Below are 21500 nucleotides of genomic sequence, written 5' to 3'. Positions count from 1 at the left end.
ATTGTATTGCCTTGATCTCCTATATAAAGATTGGTTTAGGAGGCCATGGCAATCAAATAACTTAAATACAACATCAAATCTTTAACAAATTGTATATATCTATATACAAAATATTTATTTACATAAATATATATAAAAATATATATTTTTTTTATATATATGGTGGAGCAAAGCGGGGGGTGGGGCGAGGCCCCGCTGGGGTTATCCTACCCTTGCCCGGCTGGGCATTCTCTTTGCCCCCACCTCGGCATGGGCAGAGCGGGGTAGCCCACCCAGGCATGCGACTAATGCGAGGGTGGGGCGGATGAGGCAGGGTAGTGGTGTGCGGGCCTCCACTGCGCCCCTAATTCCAAGCATTTTTTAATTCTTGGCATGCATGGTGTCTTGGACTTTCGTTGTTCAAAGCATCGCATACGCTTCAAATAAAGAAAGACCAAAAGAAAGAATAGCGTACCTAAGATAAAACTATTTTCCAAACGATCCCTAATTGTTGCCATTAGTGCTAGACTTTTCTTCTAGTTATTTATTCGAAACTTCATTCTTGCCCTATGGGTAAAGATGTGTTCTTTCAGTTTATTCGAAGCATTTTTTTTTTGAATAATTATACTTATTATTTTCACACATCATATTTATTTTTTATTTTTTTTATAACAAATACGTGGTGTATGGATGATAAGTAGAACAACTTAATTAGTTTAATAATAATAAAATAAAATAAAATAATAATATTAAAATATATAAAATATATAGTGTTTTTTTTTTTTTGATATTGGGGATTGGGGAGGGATCGAACCCAAGACCTCTCTTATAGAGGCTGAGTCTTATGCCATCTGAGCCACATGCTCTTGGCATAAAATATATAGTGTTAAATGATGAATATCATCTCTCTTTCTTAATTCTTGACGTGGTGTCTAATTGGACTTTCTTTGTTCAAAGCATCGCATCACAAACAGGAACGTACGCTTCGAATATAGAAAGACGAAAAGAAAGAATAGGGTGCGTAAGATAAAAACGATGTCACGATGCCATGACATCCTTTCATCCTTAATTCGGATCACGTTTTTCGGGGCCCATCATTATGTATTTTCTACTTCCAACCAGTTCAGATTTTGAAGAGATTAGAAAGAGAAGAGAAATAAAATAAAGGAATATAAAGAATTATGTATTTTGAATAGTGAATTAAGATTAAATGAGTTAATATGAAAGTTAAGTAAAATATTTTTAAAATATTATTTTTTAATAATATTATTATTTTTAAATTAAAAAAAATTAAATTGTTTATTATATTTTGTGTGTGAATTTAAAAAAATATAATAATTAAATAAGATGAGATTAAATAAGTTGAGACGAACTTTGAAATGAAACGGTGGCTTAAATATCCCACTATAAAACAAGCTTAAATATTTTGTATGTCTTTTTATATGATTTTATGGCGTTTAATTGGATTACCTGCATTCTCTTTAATTCTTTGCTCTCGTCATAAAGAATTCAAGCCACAAGGCTTTTCCATGACCATATTTTAAATTAAAGATTTTTATAAACTAATTTATAAAAATATATCGTCTTTTTAAAATATAGTTATAGAAAGTATTACTTGTGTAAAAGATTGCGTGCCTATCATTACTCAATTGAAACCTTAAACGCGTGTTGTTAATTACTTTCACAAAGACTTATGAAAAGGGAGGAAAAAAAAAGACGGGAATTTGGATGGGGAGACTTATGGTCCGATTGAAGCATTAAACAGTTAACAATTGTTCAGTATCCACTAACAGGGACTTTTTGGTCACCCTTCTCTCCTGCACCCTTTTCTCTTTATTCAACTGTCAAAGTTGGAACTGTTTATAATATTCCTTTGTAGTAGTTCTTTCGTTATTTTCCATCTATAGCATTAAGATGCGCTGATTTATTGCCTATCGGCCTCCTGCACCATGCCACCAAATTGATCTCCAGCCACCGATATGTCAGCTGTTCAAAGAAAACTGCCCAAAAAAATAGCGCACAAGTCTCACGTGTGTCCCATACAACGCAAGAATTTCATGCACCATCGCGTTAGATAGGCTTTGCCACTGTCACACATGACACTACTAAGATCAGTAGCTTCAAATCTCTCAATTCTGACCACTACCTTTTTTCCTTGAGCGGCGCGTGTCCCTCATGTGCCACCACAGACAGTAAAGGTCATTCGCCGATGTATCAACTAGGGGTGTAAAAAAACCGATGAACAAGTAAACCAGATTGGACCGGACCAAACCGGTTCGATACCCAATTTGGTTCGGTCTAGTACCGGTTTTATTTTTCTTAAAACCAATCAAAATCGGTCTGGTTCTCATTTTTCTTTTTCTAAAAGCGGACCAGCCCAATTTATATATATATTTTAATTAATTATATTGTATATAATATTTTTATATAATATATAATTATATATAAAATAGTTTTGTATTATATGATAAATTACTAAATAGTATAATATTAAATTTTAAAATCTTATATCATTATAGTTTATTGTGTTAATAGTTATACTAATACTATATATATCGCTATATATTATAATATACTACAATATATTATCACTATAGTATTATATATTATAATATACTATATTATATAATATAGTATATTAAAACTAAGAACCGAACCGAACCGGACTAGAAATTGGTAAAACTAGAATACCGGTTTAGGAGAGTAATTGGTGCATAATCAGTTTTGAAAAATACAAAACTGGTGTATACCTAAATAAATTTCACAACTAAATAAATCCAAATAAAGCTTGATAAATTTAAAATAAAAGAACCAATATTTTAATTAAATTAAAAACTCATTCAATAAAAATACATGTAAAAACGATGTATCATAATGACTTTTAGTCACAGTCTAATAGTCTATTTATCAGACTATTCTAAAACCACTTCAAGCGGCTTTCCCTTGGTGGGAAATGGGAGGGAGCCAATTTTTGGCTCCGGATCCATCTTTTTGTATTCCACTGGTATTGCATTTGTTTGTTTTGAGATGATTGTTGGGGACTTCCATCCCATGAAATTTTGTATCATATAGCCGCATAGTTTATATATGAAATTACTTGCTTAAAAAAAGAAAAATAAAAATAAAAATAAATAAAAAATAAAAAAGAAGAAGAAGAAGAATAAGTATTAAACAGTTTAAACTAATTCACCTTTCTAGGATAAAGTAGAAAAAAATGAATTTGTTTTGGGACTTTGTCAAAACTAATTCATTTTTTAGGTATTCATTATTTGAGAAGCATTATTTGAGGAACTTTGTCAAATAATACAATATTTGAGGTATCCGGATTCATATTTGGATCTACACCCCTACAAGTTTGTATTAATTTAATTTTAACAATGTTCTCAAATAGTATTATTTAAACATTCAAGAAAATTGCTACAAGTATAAAGAGATTTTACAAAAATAAATTTATAAATTGACTTGAATTCATTTAAAATGCTAGGTCTACTTTACAAGACGAATAATAAGTGAGAGAGATAGCAAAATGTGGCTCTATTTCTCTATATATAACCATCGTTGTAATGCTTGAGAGTAGCACGGCCACTCTAGATCAACATTTCATTGTTAAGTTTATATACTCCCCGCGTACCATTGCTGCCAAGTTTCCGAAAGGGTGATCAACAGCCACCTCTTGTTCATCAGTAGCACATAAAAGCTCATCAGAGTACTACTTCGAAATTACCAGGCCAGTGATCCGATATTTCCTTCCCTCAGCAGTGATATAGACACTGATCATTTTTTACAATTTTTAACATAAACATTTACTACTTGTGATAAAAGCTGGATCATATATATAGTTGATGGAGATTATATTAATTACTTTCTGTTGTTTCAAGTGAATGGCATTAAATTCTAAGGTTGTATTTTTATCCGGAACTTCACCGAGATTAGGCTTTTTTTCCTTCTTGTAATTTAGTTGCATGTTTTTCTTTCTAATTTATGACAATTTTGAAAGTTTATAATATACCCACTCTCTCATAAAAAATTAAAGGGTGTATATTGTTCATAATTTTTTAAGTGGGTCGTTTTTGTCATAATCAAAATAGCTTTTGGTCTCTAGTAAGGCTTTTTTTTTTTTTTTTTTTTTTTTTCTTTTCTTTTTTAACTTGTTGAGATTTGTCAAATCTCACCGTGTTAGTATCAACTACCATTCCTCCCGAATGGTAGACCATGTGTCAGCATGCATTTAATAGAAAAACCCACGTTTGTGTACACAATGTGTAATTCACGTTATATAATAATTTCTTGGCTTTTTTAGTTTTACATTTTAAAATGAGATTTAATTGCAAAGTCATGGAACTATATTTCCTTCCAATTTATTTTGAAGGCCGGTGGCTCCTGTTTTTTTCGTCAGGAAATTCAGCAGCTATGAACACTCCGAAAGTGCTGCAACGAAAAATGAATATAAGTGGCTGTCACGGTTATTAGATAAAAGCGAGCCTACTGCAAGAATATCGCTTAATCGCCGATCACGTCGAACTATTTACAGGGTTCCGGATACGAATCGGGAACAGATTAGAGAAGCTTACGCTCCTCAGCTTATTTCGATAGGGCCTTTTCACTATAGTTCGCAAAAATTGCAATCCATGGAAAATTATAAACTGAAATTTCTGAGGATTTTCATGTCACGAATCGAGAAGAGGGAGCAGTTAGCAAGCATAATAGAAGATTCGGAAGAAAGCGTACGTGAAAGTTATGTAGAGGCCATTTCATTTGATCGTGATACATTGAAGCAAATTATCCTGATGGATGCGAGCTTCATCATTGAGTTTTTCTTGAGATGTTGCTCATTAGAATTATGGACAGATGACGACTTTATGCTGCAAAAACCATGGGTAACTTCTAGGATGAGATTAGACTTGATATTACTTGAGAATCAACTTCCTTTCTTTATAATAAAGAAATTATATGAGCTGCTTCCACTGGTCCCACCGATGCCCAGCTTCCTTGAGCTTTCCTTTCGATTCTTTGGAATTTTCAACTATCAAGGAAAACTTCCTGATGATCCAGAAGAAATAAGGCACTTTGTTGATTTGGTTAGATACTCTTACTTGCCTCCTCACACAAGTCTCCCAAAAAGAAATTTTAAAGTAGTTACGGAAATGTATTGTGCCTCCCTGCTGGCTGAGGCAGGATTGAAGTTTAAGCCAAGTTCAAACAGATCCTTACTTGACCTAAAATTTAATGAGGGAGTGCTGGAAATCCCAATTTTTACATCAGACTATGCCGGCGCGGAGATTTATGCTCGGAACCTTGTGGCCTGGGAGCAATGTCACTGTCCAGATGAAGCATATGTGTCATGTTAGATTTGCTTATCAATAGATTCAATACACGCAAAGATGTGGATATACTTGCTCAAGAGAAAATCAATGTGAACAATTGGTGCCCAGGTATCAAATATAGGGACGTCAGTGATGATTTTTATGATCTATGTAGGCAATTGGTGGATTTCCGTAGAAAACATTGGTATGTAATTCTGAAGAGTAGCTTGAGAGAGGATTACTTTCGCACGCCTTGGATGGGTGCTGGTACCGTTGCTGCTATTGTCTTGTTGATTCTCACTCTCATACAAACTGTATGTACTGTCATTCCCATATTCAAGTACTAGAGTGAAGCTGCTTGTCAGCTTGTGTACGTATGTAATTAATAATTCTAAGAGTACTATTGGATTGCTTGCGTTGTTATAATTTTTCTTTCTTTGATCTCTATTTTTTGCTTAATTCATGAAAGTTTGTAATTAAACGGGCTGTGGGATGCATTCAAGCTACAAGTTGGAAAGCTTAATGTTAATTTTCTTTTATGAATGTCCCTCAAAGTCAATACGCATGACACTACAAGAAAAAGCGTTTTTTCTGATGATTTTATTTTTCGTGACTAACGCTTGTGGGAAATACTAGATAATGGGACAAATCCCTTCCGTTGCAATAGGTTTTGACGTTTATCACCAAAAAACGTGTGACGGATGAAAAGTCATGGCCTTTAACCTATTAAAGCGAGGAGATAGTGTTCGTGTTAATAAGTTTGCCGTTGTTACCTCTAGTCTATTTTAATTTTTGCCGATAACAATATAAACTAAACACACCAGAAATCGATGCCTTCAACTTGCGCCCAAGAGAACCCTAACGCCCAAATCGTGCCCTTCAACACTGGATAATCTGAGGGAAAATCCGGCCGAAATTTCTCTTTTCACGGCCTCGGAGAGAATCACTACCGCCAGTTGAGGACACAAACGGGCAAGAGAATCACACCGGCTTTGTTTTTGCTGCAATTTCTGGAATAAATCTCCATCTCTCTCTTAAATCTGCGCCCAAGAGATCCCTAGCCCAAATTGACCCGTTCAACACCGCATAATCTCACCAAATACGCCGGTGGTGGTTTCTCGTTTCGCCGCCCCGTGGAACCTCACTGTAGGATGGTTGCCGCAACTCACGGCTACGCTATTGATTGCTGAATAGCTACGGAAAAAGGTTAATCTCTCTCTTAAGAACATTTGCCTATTGTTAATTTCTCTTCTCAAATTTCCCTCTCTCTCTCTCCCCTGGTAATTCTATCGCCTATAGGAAGAGATTTCTATGCTTGTGTATCTCTGGTTCTTGAGGCCTAGTACGATTTTTGTGCACTTTTCGTATTGTGAAAATCCCACTTGCAGCTTCTTTAATTGAATTGGATTGGTGGTTTTGTGGCATCACGCAGGACAAGTAGTTTTTATGTGATCGATTGTTTATCCCTTTAGGCTATTTGGTATGTGAATCAGGCTTATGAATGTTTTACACTTGGAATTACATGATTATATATCTCAGGACAGGGAGATCTGCCCTGTTAGTGCTAGAAATCATTAGATTTCTTGAGTTTTTGTGCTCATAGCCGTTCATGGGTGATAGATGATAGCCACACTCCCATATAAAAACCACCAATCTAGATGATAGCAACCCCAAATTATCAAGTATTTTATTGATAGGATATGGCAAATGATTGAGCATGTTTGGATGTTTCCAAATAAATAGGTTAAATGCCACAATTATTTGCCACAAAACAGGATGTTGAACTTGTAGTACTTATTAACCTTGATGCATGGAAAGAGCAGTACTGAAGTTGCTTTTTCAGTTGGTACCCAATCCAATGTCAAAATCACTGGTGTCAAGGTTAATAAATTATCAACGAAATTTTATTTTTGTGATACAAACCTCTCTCTGCTTTAACAGTCTTGTCTTAATCATATAATGGACTGATTCTGGACATTAGATTAAATTAATAATGTATCCCCCATATATAAATCGATCGGCGTGTGTTTATTACATATTCACGGCCTTGTGGTTTGGAAATGAGGGGGATGATGCCTTCCATTGGTAGAATGTAATAACCACCCCTCTATTTTGCTTATATAAAAAAACCTGGTTATCTTTTTAAATAATCAGATTTCTGATACTTTTATTAATCAGAACACCAGTTATGTGTAAGTTTCCCAAGAATGGCTCTCAGAATTTTGGGTCTCTATATACTCACATGATATCATACTAATTATGGGGTTTATTCAAAGCCATCTTCAGAATTTTGTTGATAGATACATGTTTTCAATTAAAATGTTAATACCTCCCTATTCATCACTCCACATTGGATTAGACAAAACCATAATGTTGTGTAATGTTATTATTTTCCCTTAATATAGTTTTTTATTAATTTTTTCCATTTGAACAATTACACTAACCATTTTTAATTCGAAGTTTGTATTTGATACTATTATGACATGTTGGTACAATAAACTGATCATTGTATATGAAATCTATTTAAATCAAATACCTGCTCTCCCTTACAACAACAATTGATTACCACTACACTCTAATTGGGATTATTCATACATAAGTTTAACAATACAAGTCATACCTTACAGAAATTTTGTTCCCCATGCAAGTCCGTCATAACACCATCAATACATCTATGTATACAAAAAAGCCAGTAAAAACATTTTTTGCAAACCCAATAGCTTAGAGGGCCAATTCTTGGAACTAAGTGGAAGCAATAAGCCGTTCACCATCTTTTTATACCAGAAATTAATGCGTATTTCAGTTCATATGGTTCCTCAAACTCTCGCAATTAAATGTTTTTGTATGGTAGACATTCTGTGTGCTACCTTCAAATGTAAATTGGAAAAAAACATTTGGACGGCCCAGAAGTAAGCACGTTAGCTAACTTAACACCATAGAACTTCCTAGCTAATGTGATCACACAATTTTAAAAAACTGTCCAACTTAGACCGTGAATAAATGACCATAGAAGCAAACCTATATTCATTAGCCTGAGTTTACCTGAACCAATTCTCTTAGGTAAAGTCAATTGGACCTCATCTACTAAACTATATGAGGCTTTCATGTGATCTGAATAGTCAGCATCTAACTTCTGCCACTCTTTCTGAGATGAAAGAGTTTTCCCTCCCCCAAACCATTATAATCGTTCCTACTTTCTCTAGTCTACCAAGAATTCTTTCATATCCTTCTGAACTTGTACAATTTCTTGTGTCGTTACCAGATGGATAGGGCTTGGATGCATATTGAAGATAGGATGCGTTCCAACGAATATGCTGAGGGCGTAAAAAAATTCATAGATATGGCGAAGGCCCGTGCACCGGGGAGAGACTGCATTAGGTGTCCATGTAAGCGATGCCGAAATCGATCTTTCCATCCTATCTCTATGGTTGAGGATCATTTGTTCATTGTCGGGATAGATACATCTTATACAGAATGGATATTCCATGGCGAGGAGGAAACTTTGCAATACACCACATTGTCGGATGAAGAGGGTATTGATGACTATTCCTACAATGACTACATTGATGATGTCGACGAGATGTTAGATGACATCCGTGTTGGATCCTTCATGGACAATTCCTCTAGTCCAGAAGGTGAAGCAGACCGAGTTCCCCAAGGACACACCGCTCATACTCCAATACCCCCTAACTTCGATGAGTTGCTAGATGATGCCAAAATGCCACTCTATCCAAATTGTTCTAAGTTCTCAAAGCTATCATTCATAGTCAAGTTGCTTCATATAAAGACTGTTGGTGGTTGGACTGTGAAGTCGTTTGACATGGTTATCAAGCTGTTGCAAGCTGCATTTCCTCAAGCACATTTCCCTACCTCATATAACGAGGTTCGCCAATTACAACGTGGTTTGGGCTTTAGTTACAAAAAGATACATGTATATCCAAATGATTGTGCCTTATTTTGGAAAGAGAATGCTGAGAAGGATGAGTGCCCTAAATGTAATGCATCTAGGTGGGCCTCAAGCACATCTACCCAACATAGGTTACCCAAAAAAGTCCTCCGATATTTCCCTTTGAAGCCGCAGTTGCAACGATTGTTTGTGTCAAAGAAGACTACCTAAGTCATGAGGTGGCATAAAACAGAGCGTGTTGATGATACCACCCACATGAGACATCCGGCAGATTCACAGGTCTGGAAAGACTTTGATAGGAAGCATGCCTCATTTGCTGAAGATCCTCGTAATGTCAGACTTGGTTTAGCGAGTGATGAGTTCAACCCATTCAATAACATGAGCAAGCCGTATAGTATTTGGCCGGTGCTACTTGTGCCTTACAACTTGCCTCCTTGGTTATGCATGAAGGATCCATACTTGATGATGTCTTTGTTAATCCCTGGACCAAAGGCACCGGGAAATGATATTGACGTGTTCATGCATCCACTAATAGATGAGTTGGTAGAATTATGGGAAGAGGGAGTTCGTACATATGATGCATACAAACGAGAATTCTTTGTATTGAGGGCGGCATTGCTCTGGACTATTAATGACTTCCCTGCATATGCTAATCTCTCCGGCTGGAGCACAAAGGGTAAGATGGCCTGCCCTACTTGTAATGCTGAAACAGATTCATTGTGGTTGGTTCATGGCCAAAAACACTGTTATATGGGCCATCGTCGTTGGTTGGAGGTAGATCATAGTTGGAGACGGAAAAAAAATGCTTTTAATGGTAAGGAGGAAAACCGTCTCCAACCTAAATTGATCACAGGACATGCTTTATTGGAACAATTAAATGAGGTCTCAGATGTGCAGTTTGGTAAATCTACTTCAAAGAAGAGGAAACGTTTGCCCAATGAACTTAATTGGACAAAAAGAAGTATCTTCTTTGAGCTTCCATACTGGTTAGACTTGGGATTAAGACATAACTTGGACGTCATGCACATTGAGAAAAACATTTGTGATAATGTGTTGGGAACTTTGATGGATATTGATGGCAAAAGTAAGGACACTGCCAATGCGCGTAGGGATTTGGAACATCTTGGACTAAGGAAAGAGTTACATCTACAACATGATGGTGATCGTACTTCTATGCAGTGTGCATGTTACGTGTTAAATGCAACTGAGCGAAGGAGTCTTTGTGCTCGGTTGGCAGACGTCAAATTCCCTAATGGTTTTGCCTCAAATATTGCCCGGTGTGTCAACGTTAGTGACGGGAAAATAATGGGAATGAAGAGCCATGATTGTCATATATTCATGCAATACTTGTTGCCGGTTGTAATTGGTGGGTTCCTACCTGCTAATGTGCGTCGAGCCCTAATAGAGTTGTGCTTGTTTTTCAAAGAATTATGTTCTCGAACACTAGATAAAACAGTGTTGGAACGGCTTCAAAAAAATATCCCCATCATTCTCTGCAAACTGGAAATGATATTCCCACCTGCATTTTTCGATATCATGGTGCACCTTGCTATTCATCTACTAGACGAAGCGTTGCTAGCAGGACCTGTTCAGTACAGGTGGATGTACCCCTTTGAGAGGTATATGGGTAAGTTTAAGAGGTACGTTCGCAATAGAGCTCGTCCAGAAGGATCCATTGCTGAAGCATATGTTCACGTAGAGTGCTTGACATTTTGCTCTATGTACCTTAATGATATTGAGACTAGACATAACCGAGAGGAAAGGAACATTGATGTTGGTTTATGCTCCCAACAGCCAAGTTTATCTGTTTTCTCCCAAAAGGTTCGCCCATTAGGTGGGGCAAAAATATCTGAATTGCCTGGTACCGTGTTGTCCAAGGCTGAGTGGTACGTGCTTAATAATTGCCCGGAGATTGAGCACTATATAGAGTAAGTGCACCCTCGTGATGTTATTAACTTGGAATTGTCTTTTATTGTAAGTTTATAACTTAATATCGATTCTGGTTTTTGTAGTGACCATTATAACAAGATGAAGGAAGAGGGCTTGAGTAACTTCGAGCATAGGCACCAAAGTCAATTCCCATCATGGTTTAGAGCACGCGTAAGATTTCCCTTATTTAAATATAAACAATACCCTTTAATGGAAAAGGAGCATGAACATGATTCTGAAGTCATTTGTCTAATTTCAATGTAGATTGCGGAGTTGCATGCAATGACTCCTCCCGAGGTGACAGATGACATATATGCATTAGCATGTGGACCAGATCCACTGGTCGCATCATACCATGGCTGTATCATGAATGGAATTCGGTTTCACTCGAAGAACCTCGAAACGCGTCGACTCACCCAAAACAGTGGGGTTGTTGTTTATGGCAACCATCAAGGTAACCCTGTTGACTACTACGGCCAGTTGACGGAGGTCATAGAATTACGCTACATGGGTTGGCGTAAGTGCTTCTTGTTCAAATGTGATTGGTGGGACATTGGCGACAAGAGAAGAGGGATACAAGTTGGGGATCATTTCACAAGTGTCAATACTTTGAGGCAATGGTATAAAGATGAGCCTTTCGCTCTAGCCTCCCAAGCATTGCAAGTGTTTTACATTAAGGACCCAACTTTGGGGGGAAGTTGGCATGCAGTACACAAGATATCAACTAGGAATGTTTACAATATTGGGCATAAATCATCAGAATTCCATGATGATGATGATGATGATTCCTCCACTGTTGACGCAGAAGACGATAGTGACACTGATGTTAGGAACTATGATCCTGTTGATGAAAATGATGGATTTCTCAATCCATTGACCCGGGTCGGGGAAGAGCAATTACCAGTTGATCCATCAACCATATCTAGATCACAATTATCCCCAATAGGTGATGATGAGGACACTGATAATGATGACGTGCAAAACAATGATTTTTTGGATGGAGAACATAGATGACGGGGATAATGATGGTACTAAATATGACACTTGATTTCTAGTTATAAACAGCATGCACTTGTGGAAAGAATTATATTCTATATAATTCTTGTGAATGTGGTTGGTCACTTAACATCATTATTGCTTTCATTAAGTTAAAGAGTTCAGAGAGTTTAACTCGACCAGACATGTATTTCAGTTGATTAAAGCAGTACCTTATCACATATTCAACTTTCTTATTATGTTAAATATTAAGTATTTCCATAAAAACCAAACATGTATATATTAACTTAGGATGAATTATATTGTGGCCTGACTTGGTGTAAATGATTATCCTTGCAGACAATGCGTGAGGTTACCTACTTGTGCCCTTCCATCTCCACACTTCAACAATGCATGTGTCAAGGGAGTAGACAAATGATAATGTGGTTCAGCATGTGAGGTCATTTTGTTATTCAGTTGGTTTACAATATGCATTTAAGGCTGACTTTTGTGATATATTAAATGCTCATGTTACACTGATTTGCATATTATGTGGTGATGCATTTGGTTGGTTTTGTAATGATTTGCCTGTTTATGACGTACCTGATATTGAACTATAAGGAATCTGTAGTCTAATTATGGTACTTATGTAACAGTATATTTCATGTATTGAAAACTGTTTGGCTTTCTGCCCAGGATATTTAGTTGATATAAGGTTGTCGTCAAGTAGTGTGTAGTGGCAGTGTGCATGAGTATATTTTGGAAGATGTTATATCACCTAAAATGTCCCTATTAAAAGAAGGGATTTTACCAATCGGTATGGGTGTTACAGGTAAATTAACATACATGTATTTCAATTCTCCTTAATATAGCCCAACTTTGTCCCAGTAGTTAGCAATATTGGCAGAGGATATGTTGGGGTAGCTAAATGATATGAATCATACTCCCAAGCATTGAGTTAATGAATGTGATACAACGCAGAAGGGATTAGTTACATTAATCCCTAGCTGATGTAACTAGGCAAACACTTTAATTTACACCTTGGAATATGATTACCATGGTGTCATGAATGGCTTATGGGGGAGCAGCCATATACAAAAATGATAGAAAGCATATCAACACCCAACTAACAAGAAAGAGACTCCTATTAATCATCATCCTATATAGTTCACCATACACCAGCCACTCAATCAAACATATATAAAGGACCAGCAAATATCTTAACGGCATATTTGTTGTAAGTATGACATATTCAAACACTGCTTTGCAGAATGGAATATAATCCAAATGATTATAACTAAAAGTGCATGAAGCAAGGTATATATGGCACATTATATACCACCAACGCCAAAGCAGAGCATCAAACTTATTCAAGAATGGTTCAGCATAATTGTAAATGACGTACTGATTTATGGAATAAGGCTGAATTGGAACTGTGCAACAATTAATTTGGCAGAGTGATATAATATTGTGAAGAGGCTAGTATGAATATTCTAAGCTGAACATTAGTAAAAGTGCATGAAAGGGAGGTTACTAAGTATGCATAAAACAATACATGTACGATGAAGAGATCACATTGGTTTGGCTTGTGATGCAAATAAGATATGAATAACTTACATCCACAAACAATATTGCAGTGGCAGTAAACTTTGTACAGAATGTTGGGCAAGAAAAGTACTTGTTTTTAAGGACATAATATCCCAGTAAACGTTGGAGGTAATGATCCAATCATCATTGCCATTTCAACATTGGGGGTAATGCATATGTTTCCACTGTATACAAGAGAATGGCCAACGTAATCAATCCTTTAACATTGTATACACAGAGATCATGAACGTAATCAAACCATATGCAAATAACAGGGCAAGACTATATAATCAATGGGGCATGCGTAAACAAGAACACAGGTAAGAGTTTAGAATGTTATTCGTGTTCAGGCCTGTATTTAACACAGAAGAAAATGGAAACTATTGTTACCATTATGCATATAGTGTCCAAAACAATAGGCCCAATTCATGTTAATTGGGTTCTACTATGGTACAAATGTGAAATGGACCATGCAAGAGTACATTCCCATAATGTCTGTACACGTGGGCCACAATTGGCATGCAAAAAAATTTAACATTTGAATGGCAAATGTTGAGGGCTGGGATGCATGTGGCATGCATTACCTACACGTATTTGGCCCATGTGTCCCCTACATACTAGCTAGGTTACAAATAAGATATTAATTACAAAGGTAAACTTTCTCCATTACACGTATGGGTTTGTTTGTTAACAGAAACATGTACAAATAGCCCAAGAGAAAATCCTGAAGCACATTAACATAAATTAGAAATAAATAAAACTATTACATAGTCTCAAACCAATTGATGAGTTGCTAGAGGCGGGAATTCAGCTTCCAAAAAAATTAACAAAACCCGCGCCACACTTTTTTGCTGAAGTGACAGCTGCCCAGTTACATCACAGCTTCGTGGGTACCAGAGGGTTGTCAAATAAAAACCTATTGAGAACTTTCAGTCTTGGCTGAAGAATGAAGCACCGAGAAGAGGGTAGTGTCTGAAAGCACAATCCCAAAAGCCATTGGTTTTGCACGGGATCAGATTTTCAGACCTACAGAATTAACATCGTGTTCATTCAGTGTGACAAGAGGATTACCAGAACTGAACCCAAGAACAGGTACATAGTTACACTCAGCCCAGCCTTATTTTGTTCAGCTGATTCCTGATTTTCCTGTTTATAGCTATGTAAGTTTTCCTGTGTTAAAAGAAGGGATTTTTCTAAACATACATAGATCTGTGAGTCAGTCTGAATGTAAAAACATTTACACAAACTGGAAACTCAGCTAGATTTGACATTTAATGCAGGAATAACTTTTCCTGCTGGGGTATCCATTTTATAACAATGAACTTGAAAAAGACAGCAGCTTTCTTTTATCTACTGTAAAAATTTTGTTGATAGAAGGTATAGAGTAGGGTGGTAGAAACCGTGTTCAACAAAATCATGGCATTTCCCTTCCAATCTGGCCCTTAACTTAGGAATGACAGATCTACTTTGCCAAAAGGTTAGGACATCTTCAATAACAAATATGCATTGCAAGCATTCTGATAAAGGCAAAGAGTATAGCATTTGCTTAGCAGGAGCTGTTGAAACTGATGATACAAAAGTGTTTATGAAGCTGAACTTTGTAAAACTTGACACCAATAATAACAGTTTAAGGTTTTTCCTAAATATTGCAACCATATTTAGTCATACCTTATAAGATAATCTGTTTGGATCACTGTCCATATTGAACTATATGTTGATATTTTGCTGTTCAAATTTGTTAATATGCTATGGTAAAGTGTTTCAGCATTCCTATATTGAAGTGCAATAAATACTTGGTTTTTTTTTTTAAACAATGATTTTGCCCAGTCATTGGTCTGTTATCGTATGTAATTGTTGGTCATTGCAAATAGAAGTGTATAAAAGTACGAAAAAACTAAACTATAACAAGTTTGATAGTGGCGAAAACTGCACTAACCATGGGTTATGAGACAGCTTGCATTGATGAAATGATTTTGTAATTACAGTCAATTAACCTAATGGTTTGGATTGTAAAAAATTCACGTCGGGCACGACTACCCCGAGGGCCACCTCGGATAGCATGCAGCCCAACCGAAGAAGTTCCAGCAGTGCTGCGTCCAACACGGGGAGTAAGGGATAAGGAGGATCCCATAGTTGATGCTGCACCAAAAGTAGTGCAACCAGTGGCTGTAGAGGACGTCAACAACACTGTAGAACAGTCAGGAAATGGGGGGGGAGACGTGACAGGTTTGGCATTTTGTAGCCTTAATTTATCAAGAAAGTCCTGAGCCAGTTATTGCTAGTTATAATGAATACTCAATGATGAATGTTAACCTGTAATAAATTAATAAGAGTTTTATTACAGGTCCACCCATAAAAAGCTTACGGAGGGGACGATCCCAAGGGCCATGTAGGACTTCATCAAGCCAAATTGAAAATGTTCCAGCAGTGTTGTCCCCCATAGTTGATGCCACACCAGATTTGGTAACACAAGTGGGTGTAGAGGAGGTAATGCAACCTGTAGACTAGTTTGGAAATGATGGGGGAGACATCAGAGGTTAGGCCCATTTCTATAATATAGCAGAAAGATTGACATTCGAAGTTTATGCTATTTAATATTGCATGTCAAATATGCTTGTTGCTCAGTACATAATAATTCGCCACTTTGATTACAGTTCCACCCCTAAAAAGTGGACGTCGGGGACGATTACCCCGAGGGCCACCTCGGATAGCAGCAAGCCAAAATGCCTCTGTTTCAGATGTGCTGCCTTCGAGAAGGGGCCTAAGGGATGAGGAGGATCCCATAGTTGATGCTGCACCAGAAGCAGTAACAGAAGTTTCAGTAGAGGACGCAAGGAATGTTGTACAACAAGACGGAAATGAGGGGGGAGACATCACAGGTTTGGCATTTTCAAGTCTTATATATGTAGAAAGAAAGACTTTGGGATTTAATTGAGCGTGCTTTGTATAATGCCAGATTCCTAACGCTTGTTGATAATTTCAATGTAATAACACTTATATTACAGGTCCACCCATAAAAAAACGAGGCAGAGGGCCTGCAAAGGGTACAGCATTTGAACAGCTACGGAAGTTGGGCAAGATCCCTGTAAATATAAAGGATGGGCACAGGGGTCCATCATGCGAACATGCCAATGTATTCAGTAGTCGAGTGAGTTGGATAGTGAAAGTACATGCAGATATGAAGAATGCTAGCTGGAGTGTGGTTCCCGACAAGCACAAGCATGAGCTTATCAATCGTGTTAGAGTAAGGGTTACCCAAAATGTGCAGTTTCACAAAGTTTGAGTTAATTTTCTGTTTAATGTATGTTTGTTAGAGTAGCGACAACCATGTGATATGATGTTGGTGCATGTGCAGGCAGATTTCATTTTGGATTGGACCAAGGAAAACCATCGCGAAGCTGTGGTAAACGCACTTGCTGACAAGTACAACGCATACCATTATGAACTACACAAGCACTATAAGAAATATGGATCACACGAGGAGGCACTAGCTGGTCGAAAATCGTCGGTGGAGCCACATGTTTGGGAGTGGCTATGTTCAAGGTGGGCCAGTAGCTCATTCAAGGTACAACCTGAGTTGTATTGATGGGGGGGAAGTAGGGGATTTTGAGTATTTAGAATAAATCTGCCTATAATACCTGATTGTCATAATGATGTTTTTGTATAGCTTGAGTTGATTAATGTACTGTAAGCTGTGTCAGAGCTGAAATAATTAATTTATTGTGAATTATTTCAGGAACAGTCGAATAGAAACACTAATAATAGAAAAAAACAGAAGGTTAAGCATACGGGGGGAAGGAAATCCTTTGTCAGGATATTGGAAGAGAAAGTAAGACAAACTTTCATTAAAATAGGTTGTGTAATTTTGTATATCCGTACTTGAGCTAAAATTAACATATATTTTGTTCATGAAGAGTGGGGAGGCACCGAATATGATAGCATTTTACAAAGAAACACATTGGTCAAGGGAGAAGGGTAAATGGATCAATGCAGCAGCTGAACATAATTATGTGAGTTAACTTATCCTGTGTTATTTTCAGTTAATTAATCCTTTGATTCCTCATACACTGAAATGTTTGAATAATTTTGTTTCTGGAAATTTAGAATCTTATGATAGAGCGGTTGAATGAGGCAGAATCAGAAGAAGATGGTGATGAAGCTGCAGCCGAGGTTTTCAAAGAGGTGTTAGGATTCAAATCAGGCTATGCACAAGGGCTAGGCCACTCAGTCATTCCAGATCCCAGCCCTTCGCTGAAAAAGAACAAGGCATTTATACGTTTGGCCGAGGAGAATGAAAAGATCAAGAATAGTGCAGACAATTACAAGACACAACTAGAGAGAATTTTGGGTGATATGGTTGCTCTTAGAAATGCTTTTTCTAAGCATGACAAACAACTGAATATGATATCATCACAGTTGGGGACAAGTAGGGAGTCTCAACAAGAGACTCAAGGAGATGCTTAGGCATCTCTCAGTTGGTTCTAACTTTTTTGGATCACAAAAGTTTTGGGATATTTTTTGTTTTGTGTTCCCCATAGGGAGATGGCAGTTTTACTAAGTATGCCAACTTTTTTGATGGGTTGTATGGGAAGGTTGGGGTGTTTTGGCATTGAAAGGGTTGGGTTTTATAGCATTTTAACAGCATTATTTTGTGTTTACTCTATATATAACTATTAAATCTAGTTGGAAGTAGCTTTTACAGGTTTGGTGATACTCACGCAACTGTCCAATTTTTTTGAGAATGTGAGTCAGTCACTTTCATATCTGATCTTATTACCTACTGGTATGTAGCGCAGTTTTGAAAAGCTAATTATCGGACTCAAGAAACATATCCGGGAAGTTGAACTTCTTTGTATTTTTTTGTTGCAGGGTTACAATGGTTGAGCATTAAGGTAGCTGCCTCCATTAGGGTTAAAAAACACTGCAGTTATGTGATGGAAGGCAGCTGAAGGGTCACAGTTGAAATGGAAATGACCAAAAACGGAATTTATCAACATATTACTGGATATGTGCAAAATGGTTATGTGCCGGTAAATAGTTTCTTTCTGATAACTAGTGTTTATTGAATAAGCTTAATATCAAGATGTTGTTATACCTATCTCTTCATGCATAATATAGGTTTGTTTATAATATGTGAATAGATCCATACTTGACTGGGCAATTTGGGAGAATAAATAGCTGGATGCAAACAAAGGCACACTAATTTTATTGATCATAGCTGTCGCCAAGTGTATTAAAATATACACATGGCTGGCAGTATAATTCCAAACAATGTTTTTCATAATTCTTCTATCATACATCTTCACATCTGGATTATAATAAGATGTCAATGTGCTGATATGAATTTAGATTAAAATTGATCATGAACGGGTGGTAATCTGGTTTTGTTAAAGTTAATCTGAGGATTGTGCAGAACCTAGGGAGTTTTGATAACTGAGGGTGAAAATACAGCATTCTCCTAGATTAGGCAATGGTAGATGATTGTAAGTTATATATTTAATAACTCTAGCAATCATTGGAGTTCTGTACCTTCAAGATTGTGGGACAGGAAAAGAATAGGGAAAATAATACTGCAGGCACCATTTGTTGGAGAGTTGGGATACAATTGTTCAGTTGTTAATATACAAGAAAATGTCTGGTCAGGAGTCGAATCTAATGGTGTTAGACACAGCCAAGCCTGAAGGATTTTTGTTACTTCAGTTACCAGGGTGTTTATCTAATGAAATATTTTCAAATGAGAAGTATATAGGATATGAGTGAGAAAAAGGACAAGAATACATGTTTAGAATTATTGGTGAAATCTGAAAATGGATTGGAAGCTTCTTTTGGTATTGTGATAGATACCAAAAGAATGAAGTTTTCAATGGGGTGGAGCTTATGATCAGGAGCACTTGTATAATTGTAACATTGTGTCAAAATTAATTGTTGAGTATGGTATGTTCCGCTCTGGCCTTTACACAACATGCACATACATTGAGGGTTAGAGATTTGAATGTCTAGCTTATATATGGCATCTACATGGTTTTGTACTTTAATGTATACCATGTTTACAGGAAGTGACATAACAGGATCATAGAAATGTGACAGTTTCTATGGAAAAAATGTATTGGATGGAGTTGGTAATATAAACTCAGTTTTATTTTCCCTGAGTTGTTATGGAAAATTCATTCAATATTGTAGGTTTCCAGTCTTTAACTTGATGTATGTATTACCATATACATGCATGAGGTCCAAATATTGTAAATCCCGGGGTAGTATATATTATACTAAGATGTAGATATATATATACACCACAATAGCTATGGCTAGGTTGCATTTTTTGAGATTTGTTGAAGAAATGTGAATCTAAGATTATTGATAGCTAAGTCTAGTCTATTTGTACACATGTTTATTCAGGTTCTTCTCAAGTATCTTTTATGTGTGGACAAGAGGAAACAAGGTCATTTGTTCAGCTGGGAAGATCAGGTTCACAGAATGTTGATGATGCTATTATGGAAGATTATGTTGAGCCAAGTTGTGTGAGGGGGAAAGTAAATAACATTGTAATATGGGTTCAAGTTTCTCTAGTATGGAATGTAGTATAACCATGCTGATCACGGCCCTCTTGTCCTTCCCATTTGGTAAACATTTTGTAATGTATTTCCAACATGTTGTAAATGGACAGTGGAATAGTAAGAATGTTTATTCATAACTTGAATTATGGGATTGTGTTATTTGTATATATCTGACTGTATTTTGTAGTATATGTGCCATAATCTCACCCAATTGAAGTAGTGGAAACAGGTTTTTACCTAAAGTAATGTACAAATTGTTGCGAAATGTTATGAGGCTTTCAATTCCATTATCTACGGGACCGGGCCTCTTAGTGGCACCTACAATGTTTACACTTTTACCCAGGGAACAACATTGGTGGAAAAAGATAATCTTGTTTATTATAAATTAAAGCTATTTCCCACGAAGAACCTTCATGTAAATTAATTACTTCTCATGCGCAAAAATTTCTGCAAATATTTATAATATCCAAATTCCCGACGTACACATGCTCATGGAGATTATATTTTTCTCCACAAGTATCGTGAGTGGCGAATAATGAAAACCTGAAAATATTAATTCATATTTTCCACGAGTTTTATTCATGGCCTTTACACATTTTCCACGGGCAAATTTTGGTAGGGAAAAAACATACGACATGTAGTACAGACGTGAGGGTCCAAAAATAACCCACGGATAGTATTCGTGGGTAATACTAATAACCACAAACTTCTCTCATGGGAAGTATCCAATTCCCATGAGCAATTAATAAATTGAATTGCCTTTTGCCACGAGTTCGTGAAGGCTCTTGTCACGGAATGCACCGTGAAGAAAAGTATCTATTTGCCACGAAGTAAAGTTTTCGTGGGATATAATACCTTTTTCGGCAACTTATATGCCACGAACTTCCCACGGGAGAATTTTGTGAGGATAGCATTTTTCCCACGAAATGCATAGTTTTGCCCACAACATACCTCTTTGGGAAAAAAACGCTTTTTCTTGTAGTGTCTGACATCATTTCCTTTTCTAAAAAGAAAAAATATATATACTTATTAAATTGAAAATTCATGTTTTAGTTCTTTATCGGTACTCTCACTCACGGATGCATGCCATTTCATTATCACAAGCACCGCACTAATACAAATCATTTGGGACGAAAATTGTAATTTTATCCCAAAAAAATATCTTTTGTGACAAACAGTTCTCAACGGAGTTATTGGAACCGCATATATCAAATCGAATGGTTTCAAAAGCGTTCGTAGAGATGATACGGCGGGAAAGTAGTTTGA

The 21500-nt window shown here is 36.6% G+C and overlaps 2 protein-coding genes across 2 annotated transcripts; both read left to right on the top strand.

Annotated features, from left to right (window-relative positions):
* The first annotated feature begins 8544 nt into the window (after positions 1–8544).
* LOC122290981 lies at positions 8545–9399 on the top strand. Its single transcript, XM_043098637.1, has one exon. The coding sequence runs from the start codon at positions 8545–8547 to the stop codon at positions 9397–9399; it is 855 nt and encodes a 284-aa protein (XP_042954571.1).
* Positions 9400–9402: 3 nt separating this feature from the next.
* LOC122290980 lies at positions 9403–12132 on the top strand. The gene is made up of 3 exons (XM_043098636.1): positions 9403–11117; positions 11202–11289; positions 11383–12132. The coding sequence occupies exons 1-3, from the start codon at positions 9403–9405 to the stop codon at positions 12130–12132; spliced, it is 2553 nt and encodes an 850-aa protein (XP_042954570.1).
* Positions 12133–21500: the final 9368 nt, after the last annotated feature.

The sequence above is a fragment of the Carya illinoinensis genome, chromosome 13, assembly GCF_018687715.1.
Source record: "Carya illinoinensis cultivar Pawnee chromosome 13, C.illinoinensisPawnee_v1, whole genome shotgun sequence".
NCBI classification, from domain to species: Eukaryota; Viridiplantae; Streptophyta; class Magnoliopsida; order Fagales; family Juglandaceae; genus Carya; species Carya illinoinensis.
This window is presented reverse-complemented; position numbering and strand designations above follow the sequence as displayed.